Source organism: Pempheris klunzingeri, chromosome 13 (genome assembly GCF_042242105.1).
Source record: "Pempheris klunzingeri isolate RE-2024b chromosome 13, fPemKlu1.hap1, whole genome shotgun sequence".
Classification (NCBI taxonomy): Eukaryota; Metazoa; Chordata; class Actinopteri; order Acropomatiformes; family Pempheridae; genus Pempheris; species Pempheris klunzingeri.
This window is the reverse complement of record NC_092024.1, coordinates 12,229,527-12,238,929: the sequence shown is the minus strand read 5'-3', so window position 1 is coordinate 12,238,929 and position 9,403 is coordinate 12,229,527. Positions and strand designations below refer to the sequence as shown.

Here is a 9,403-nt window from a genome sequence, read left to right as displayed (position 1 = left end):
ATCTCCATACTGCAATAAAAGTTTATATTTATAAAAACATAAAACATATTTTTAAAATTCTTTCTAACAAATGTAGCTTCAAGATGACGGAGGAGTGATCTCTGAGGTTTTTCAAATGTTTTAGGGACACAACATGTCTGTGAGTGTATGTCAGACAAAAAGCATATGTGCTCCCAACATTTAAGAGCCCTATGTTGCCAAACTGTGAGGATGGGGGGGAAAGTGGCATGCAGTAATCCAGCAAGCCTGGTGCTGCTCTCTGCAAACCTGCAGTGATCATTTGCACATGCCTGGCAACCTGGAGTTCATTAGCCCTCCTTTTCTCATCTCGGGCCCTGTAATTCAAATAAACAGCAATGAGATTTCCAGAGGTAAAGCTCCTTTTGGGTGGGGGGTCTGCAGCTCCCCACACACAACTCAGTCCAAATCCAGCGGCCTTCTCCCTAAGCGAAGGCCGAACAACCCCCACACCCTCCCCACCCCACCAACTACCCCGACTTCAACATGTGGAAGAATGAATCTGAGGTGCTGTCACTCATTGACAACGAGTCTCTATCCAGAAAAGAGCCTGAACTCCTCTCATGGCTTGAGGGGATTCTCCTTCAAGTCATGAGTTTCCACCCAATGCTTGTTCGCTCAGTGGGCACCCGACCAAACCAGCAAGGAGAGATAAGATGTGGACAAAGTTTGACAAATGGGCGAACAGCAGGGGATTTTATTTTATTCACAGCGTGTCTGTGGTGGATTATAGGAGTTGTCCTCTCAGCGGATCCTGGCTGGAGGAGTTATATATGATCTAACTGATGACCTAAATAAACAGAGGCTGTTTGTCTGTGCTCACTGTTGAGGCACAGAGAGAAGAAGAAAAAAATGGGAGAGACTAGCGGGAAAGGGAGGGAGAGGCAGGCAACCGGGATAGAGTTACCTGTGCACAGGTGACCTCGTCGCCATGGGCAGTGGATTAGCTGATTGTTAGGTATCAGGTAACTCCTCCTGTAATATTGAAGAGGGTGAAAAGCCCAGAACAATATCCCATTCGCAGCAGGAGCCCAGGGTCTGTGGGTCTCACGGGGAGGGGGCAGCAGAAAAACTCCAAATTCCACCTTTGTATTCTGACTATAAATTAGACAGAAAAGAAGCACAATTGTTCCCTCTCAGAAGACACATGGAATCCATGGGGGAAAGTAGTCACTACATTTAAAAATGTTTCTGCTTCTTTTATGTGTGAAAGTCTGGACATCACCATTTCTAATTTGAAGTGGAGGATTTTGATCACAATGTGCAACATAAAACGTACTTTGGTGCGCAATAAAAAAAAAAAGAGGGAACTCCCCCAGAACTCTGGCCTTATTAAAAACACTGACCTCTGATCTTTCCAATGGTTTCAAAGCTGACATTTAATGTGGCGCAGCAGACTGCAAGCCATATGTAACATGACCTGGGGAGCATGGTACTCCACTGCTCCGCGTCCCACTAATGAGAGGGCAGGGGTCAGCGGGTACCAGCCTGCTCGTACAGACCCACCACTACTGGCCAAGGCTCGGGGAGAGGAGGTCTCGCTCCCGGCAGAAACAAAATCTACCAGCGGCTCTTCCAAGTTTGTGGAGAGTAGGTGGTGTTTATGAACTAGACGGGATATAAATGTCCTCAACCCTTGTAGATTCTTCTCTTCCCTCCACTTAAAATAATTGAGTTGTTGCAGGGTAGAGGGTATGCGCACATGTCTACTTCATCATCCAGTGTGGGTTAAGAAATGGTGCAACCAGCATGACTCACTGGTTTGTTCTGGATTACGGGGACAGAAAACCTAAGTCATAAGGATGGTTTCAATGTGCATGTGACACACACACACACACACACACACACACACACAGAGGCAGCAGCTGGGAGACAGTATCACCTAAACACTTGTGTCAAAATGTTATTTCCCAAAAAGGAAAAAAAAAAAAAGCACATGACCACTGGAGATCGTGGACACATACAAACACACCTGCTGCTGCTCAACTGCTCAAAAAACTTCATCAATTGCTGAAACACACTTATCCTCTGAGGAGTTACAGCTGTATGATAGTATTGTCATGGCGCCCCCTCCCTGCCAGCAGGCACACATGGTGGCAGCACATCTCCTTTAAACGGTTCGTTTTGTTTGCTTCTGTGTTTGTCTGCCCGGCTGGTTTGTTTACTCACTCCAGCCCTGCAGCAAGAAAAAAAAAAAAAGAAAAGAATTTCCCTAAAACAAATGTGTTCATCTGCATGAAGCGCAGAGCACAGTAAAAGCCGAGGCCGTAATTGCAGAGATGTGGAGGTGGCCCTCTGAGGAAATGCGTAATGATTTTGATGGGGGGCTAACCCCAGTGCACTTGTACCAGGTCTAATTTTCCAACATGACAGGAAACTCTGTTAAGCTGATAATTGCGGCTCCAATTTCATTTAACTCACTCATGTCAACAGTTGTGTTTTGTTTTGAGAGAATGAGCTGCTCCCCCCCCCCCCCCCCACACACACACACACACTGCCTTTCACCTAACAGAATAAACTCTTAATTACAGACACATTTAGGACGTCTTGAACAAACTGTAAGCCGATGACAAATTATCGATTAGACGATTTAATTTGTCAATAAAAGTGCAGTTAGTCGAATGTAAAGCAAAAAATAAGTATTTTGTATTTATATTAAATGAATGAGAAACATAATAGTTTTTGTTGGTATTTTGATGAAGAAATAAATTCTTCTATTTGTGCTTTTTTTTTCAGTGCAGTTTTAGGGGACCCTTGGGTGTCACCGAAATCGTAAAGAAGAAAAAAAAAAAAACCCTTGAGGACTAAATCTGACATTTTTCACTCCATTTAAACAGCATCGGCTTTGTTCCAGTCCATACAGCTGAAATAGCACTTTGGATTTACATTGAGTGAAAACCATCTGTTCACTGAGCCAGTGGTCGGTTCAATTTTCCTCCATATTTTCAAAAAAATAAACTCTCCAGTAGGAAACACGGGCTTTTTGATGATGACGTTTTTTTTTATGAAGTGCTTTGAGTTGAGCCTTTTTCTTTTCCTCCCACAGGACAGGAGTGTCACCGTCACACTGGGTTTGTTTCCCCACTGATGCGGATTTCTCCAGCAGCTGGAATAAAGCTATTACACGAGCCTACATTAGTAATCAATAGTTTCTTTTATCTCCAAATTTCTATAACAAGACGGAATAATTGAAAGAGTGAAGGTCCACACACTCCACTGTCACCCGCTTTATAAACCAGTTTAATGAGAAATGGCAAAACGCTTATTCTCTCCGGGTGAAAACTCTCTGACTCAGTAGAGTTTTTCCGGAGAAGCAGTGACTAAAAGTTGGATCATCCGTGATATTTAGCAGCCCCGAGCCTCCAGCAGAGCAGGGCTGAGTTATTGAGGTTTGGGGAGGTGGCCGCGGAGTTTAACGGAGAGAAAAGGCGTGTAACGACAATAAGGAATCCCTGCTGCCTGCGAGGCGCACTTTGAAAGGAGTAACGAGTGATAGCCTGCCTGAGTATTGCATTACTTGTCGGGGGATGAGGAGCCCAGCGCTGGCCGTGGCAGAGGCGGAGAGTCCACATCTTGAAATAATCTCGCCCCCCGGGCTGCTCGGGTTAAAGGAGGAGGCGCGGCGCAATGTGGTAGAGATATTAGAGAAACCCGAGAGCCGCTCATCAGACAGCTCATTTACTGAAGCACTGAGGTTTTACACACAGCCCGAGTGCAGCTAAAGTGGCCTGAGAGCCTGCGCGTCCAGTGCAACATTTACATTACAAGATGCACTAATTTAATCAGGCTCAAGCGCACCATGGCATCACTGGCCGCGTTAGTGCTGCCTAAAAGGAGAAGATTAAGCTGTTCCTTAAATCAGCTTTACATTTATAAAACGACAAGAGTCCAATAATGGGCGTTTTTATTTATTATTATAAAATGTCCTGTCTTTAAATCATCTGCAGGATACACATGTCAATAAAAAACAGTTGAAATGAACTCCCAAAGCTCGCCAGTATATCATCAAATAGCAGCGAGCTCAGGTGTGTTTTAGCCAATAATCTGATACTTCCTGCAGCCTCACTTTGATTTCAGCACATGCCATCCATCCAGAAGGAAATTAGCTGTTTAGGTCTGTATTAGGTCTGATATCTGATTAACAGTGAAAACAACTGGACATGTCATAAAGTTTGATGCAGTTTCTTGTCATTTTATTTTACACCACAAACTGTGAGCACGTTCAACGCTGAAATAATCCTGAAAGCCTGAATTACATTTGGAATTTTTAATAGTGTAAACATGTGCCTACACTCCCTTATCATTTTTCGATTTTCTTTTCTTTTTCTATAAAATCTTGTTGGTTAAATCACAGATGTAGTGTGGGATACTGCAGAGTGGACTGTTTAGAATAAATCTCTGTTTTTTTTTTTTGGTGGCCACAAAAACAAAAGTTCAAAGCATTTTATCTTTAGAAAAATGCTCCATGACAGGGGTCATCTTCTCAAGACGTTTTTTGTGTGAATTTGTTGAAGTTAAATATTATTTTCTAGGTCAAATCTTGTCCCTTAACACACTGGAGGGGAGTTTAGTTTCAGACTCTGGTGCAGATAAAGAAATGTGATCTATATGGCTCAAACCAACAACTGCACCACCAAGAACCAGTGTCGCAGAGAACTCATTTACTAATGGATTGGTTTAGTGTTTCACCCCACAGAAAACACTGGAGCCAGTGCGGTGCCCGCCTAATCCTTGAAATATAAATGTAGGCTGCAGGCTAGAAGGAGCTCCCCAAAAACACGTGATGATGTTGGGAAAAGGCGTAAAACAACAAATAAAAGGAGCGAGAAGCCTGATATATCCATCCAGATGGTCATTTTCAGATCTATGAAACACGAATCTACAGACCTGCATCAAACCTACATATATTCATTGTGTAAAGATCAAAATTTTGCCATTTTATACCAAGTGTGTTAGATGTTTGCCACATTATAGCTGAGACCATATGGCCTTCCATATCAGCCTCTCTCTCTCTCTCTCTCTCTCTCTCTCTCTCTCTCTCTCTCACACACACACACACACACACACACATACACACACACACACACACACACACACACACACTCTTAAGTGGTTGACTGGTGGTATATGTCCCATAACACGTTTGGCAGGTAGTATAGGTTTCTCATATAAAATACGTGCGTAATGGCACGTATGGACCCAACTATCATAGGAACTTATTAAATTATATCACCTCGTAAAATAAACGGCTTTGGTAATTAATAGACCCTGAAAGGTGGGGACACAACAAAATGTTCAATCTGCATGTAATTAAGGTGGTGGGCGTCAACCACGATCAGCTGTGATGGTAAATAAACCTCCAATTGGTGAAAAAAAAAAAACACACACCAAAATAACCAAGAATTTAGAAAGATTTTAAATCTTATGTAGTTTTTTTTGTTATTCAAATGGTCCGTGGGACTGTGGGCTGACTGTGTGGCCCGTTTTCAGTGTCACAAAGATGAAATGTTCCCTCACAAATAAAAAGCTCTGTGTTTTTGTGGGTTTACCCTCCACTGGCAGTGATTGCTGATAACGTGTGGAGATGCAGTGTGCGGTTTGTCCCATGTGGGAAATCTGGAGGCCTATATAGAAGACATATATTCAGAACATGTTAATAAGGCTTTTTAAGAGGTCTGTAATAATTGATTAGTGTTTAGGTGCTGCTCTGCTCCCTCAGCTGCAGCGGGAGAGGGACTGTGGGGGCGGGAGGTGGGAGCGCTCCTATTTCAGCCCCTGACGCACTGCCTCTGGGGAGGAAACGGAGCTGCAAACTCAGTCCTGCTCTGCTGTACACGGTGCAGGGCAGAGGGAGAGCCAATCACCGAAACGCACAGGCTCCCTTTAAGCCTGACATATCTCCAACAGGAACAAATTGTCCCAACAATCAACATCCCAATCTGCTGCGCGCATCAGGGGCTGGAGTGGAGTGGAGTAGCCTATAGGCCTGTGCTGCGCGGACGGATTGCGCTGGATCGCACCGCGACAACAAGCTCTAAACACAGAGAATAAACGACAGCTTTCGCTTTGGATACCGACGTTTTGGGCGGAGGAGTGAGCTCGGACACCATGTCTATATTACCGTCCTTCGGGTTTACGCAGGAGCAAGTGGCGTGCGTTTGCGAGGTGTTGCAGCAGGGAGGAAACCTAGAGAGGCTCGGTCGTTTTCTGTGGTCTCTGCCCGCTTGTGATCACCTCCACAAGAACGAGAGCGTCCTCAAAGCCAAGGCGGTGGTGGCCTTTCATCGGGGGAACTTCAGAGAGCTCTACAAGATCCTGGAAAGCCACCAGTTCTCTCCGCACAACCACCCGAAGCTGCAGCAGCTCTGGCTGAAGGCGCACTACGTGGAGGCGGAGAAGCTGCGCGGCCGGCCGCTCGGAGCTGTAGGGAAGTACCGGGTGCGGAGGAAATTCCCGCTGCCCCGCACGATATGGGACGGCGAGGAGACCAGCTACTGCTTTAAGGAGAAGTCCAGGGGCGTCCTGAGAGAGTGGTACACACATAACCCCTATCCGTCCCCGCGGGAAAAGAGGGAGCTGGCCGAGGCCACAGGACTGACCACCACGCAGGTCAGCAACTGGTTCAAAAACAGACGGCAGAGAGACAGAGCCGCAGAGGCGAAGGAGAGGTACGTTGACCAGAATCAGCCTCGGCGCTGCTTGTTATTTATACAGACATTTACATGTTTTTTTGCATGTTCATGAGCAAATTAAGCTCTGACTCTGAACTCTTACTTATAATATTACCATAATGTGGCTACAAGTGAACAAAGTACAAGAAAGTGCAGGAGGCACAGTGATCTGACAATATTCACACTACAAGAAAGGCAAAGTGGGAGATTAAATAGAAGAGTATTACTATTAGGAATCGTTGTATTTCAAATAAGAGTTTGAATTGATTGATCTATTTAGGATATGTTTAGTCTCTAATTCAGACCTGTCCTGATACCGGTGATGGTGAGTAAACAGCAGTGTGTTGTTGACAAAAGATGGACTTTGTCTCTACCTGAATTATAAAATACAGGAAATCTATCAAAATATCCGTTTGAGAAATGAAGATGGTGGGGAATCTGATTAATACTTTAAAAAAAAAAAAACTTTTCAGATAGACTCGCCTACGTGTTAAAGGTTAAATTAGGTTACAGTGGAATAAAATGGCCTAACGCACATTTCTCCAAACTGGCTTGTGAAGATATCAGCAAATATCATCCATCATAAAGGGAAATAAAGCATTTTACATTTAAATTGTTAAAAAAAAAAAAAAAAAAGACAAATAACTAAATCTCCCTGATTTGTTTTTTTTCCTCAAGGCCTAGGCCTTCTTTATTTTTACTGTAGAATAATTATGGCCGCCTATCATACTGCTCTACAGGCCTCACACACACGGATTTAATGGCATTCTCCAAAATGTGCGCATTTTCCCCTCATTTTCCTCTTGCTGTCATTTGCAGAGAAAACAGTGAAAACAGCAACGCAGGAGGAAACAAACAGAACCAGCTGTCCCCGCTGGACGGAGGAAAGTCTCTCATGTCCAGCTCGGAGGACGAGTTTTCTCCACCTCAGAGTCCGGACCAGAACTCAGCGCTTTTGCTTCAGGGCAGCATGAGCCACCCCGGGGCCTCCGCTTACTCCATGTCCGGCCTGGGGGCCCCACAGCCGGTGCACAGCATGCACGGACACCCGCACCAACTGCAGGACTCCTTGTTGGGACCTCTAACCTCCAGTCTTGTGGATTTGGGCTCTTAAAGAGGCTGCCAGATTATTATATTTTACAAAAACAAAAACCAGAGAAAAAGAAGACTGATAAGTGTATCAGATTGAGTACATGTATAAAATAACACTATAGTAGCATACCTTATGATATAGACTGACTTGTCTGTCGTTAAATTTGGTTAGAACAAAATTCCTTTATGCGCTTAACCTGTATATCCCCTCTGACAGGAGGATTTCTGATCTCCTGCACATGAAAACACACGAACAGGACCTGTCTGAAACTCTTAACTCAACGAAACACTTAACAGGACTGCCCTTTTGCTTAATTTATGATATTTTGTTGAGATAAAAAAGATAATTATAGCAACTTCCTGCGATGGAAACTAAGAGGTAACGTTTTCATTAGAGTCATGGTAATTAGTTTCCAATAAAACAAAAGTAATACATTTGTCTCTGTGTTATTTGTGCATTTAGAGAGAAAGAAATGATCCTCAAATGATTGATAATTTACCATTAATTAATCCTGCATTGGAGGAAAGAACGAAATTTATTTTATTGTAAGTTATTTTATGTGGTGTTAACCTATTTAATGATGTTTTGCCTGAAGGTTAAAAACAGACGAATTACGTGCCGAAATGAAATTCATTTGAATCTCTATTAGATGTATTATGAGGAATAAAGAGATAAAGAGCTAAAATCCTGCTCCACCGGTTCTTCGCTTTTTAACAACAATTACGGTAATTCTAAACATGTAATTCAAACACAGAGTCATAGAGGGAAATTTAATTATACAAATGTGAGTCAACATCAGCAGCTGTCTGTCAGGAGGCTGCTGTGTACACATGAAGCAGCTTCGGCTGCTTTGAATTTCGTGTCTGTTCCATAAAATATGTTTGGCTGAAGGACATTTTTTCTTCTTCTTCTTCTTCTTGGCCATTTTTTCAGCCCGAGTGCTGCGGATCATTGGCTTTTTGTTGCCGTGTTTTCTTTGCTCTCTCCGAGAGTTTGTTCTGTCGGTTCCGGGCCATGGGAAAGAGCCACCACTCAACCTTTACCAGCTCTGGATATTTTAACAAAAAAAAAGGCAGAAATCCCATAAAGAAGTTTAAAGTTCACTGCCTGATGATATCAAATAGATGCCCTTTAAATACAACAAAACAAAACAAATTACATGGGCTTTAATAATAGGTTAATAGGCATATGATTACTAAAATCAGACACTGTCACTCTTATCATAATAAACATCAACCAATAATAATAATAATAATAATAATAATAATATTAATAATGATAGCATGAGAATATGGTGCCCTCTGAGCAGGAATCTGGTGAGGACAGCTCTCTTGTCCCCCACCCCCTACCCTCTCTTTGGGCTCATGTCAGGGTAAATTGTTTTGAGCAGAGAGCACAGAGGATTTCCTGAGTATAATCTGAAACAGTCGCTGCTAGCATTACTGCCTGATTGCGAAGATTGCAGGGCTGCAGCGCCCGGCTTCAGTGGAGGGACCTTGAGGTATTCTGCATCCCACAGGCCTCCTTCTTTCCCTCCTCCCCCCTTCTCTCTCTCTCTCTCTCTCTCTCTCTCTGAACCCCTCAGGTCTACTAAAACACCAGGCCTGTGCTCCCCATCTAT

General features: G+C 43.5%; 1 protein-coding gene across 1 annotated transcript; it reads left to right on the top strand.

The window, feature by feature from the left end:
* Positions 1-5,867: 5,867 nt before the first annotated feature.
* LOC139212283 (homeobox protein six1b) lies at positions 5,868-8,214 on the top strand. Its single transcript, XM_070842796.1, has 2 exons — positions 5,868-6,686; positions 7,509-8,214. Exons 1-2 carry the CDS (start codon positions 6,127-6,129, stop codon positions 7,801-7,803), a joined length of 855 nt encoding a protein of 284 aa, XP_070698897.1. The 5' UTR covers positions 5,868-6,126; the 3' UTR covers positions 7,804-8,214.
* The last annotated feature ends 1,189 nt before the right edge of the window (positions 8,215-9,403 follow it).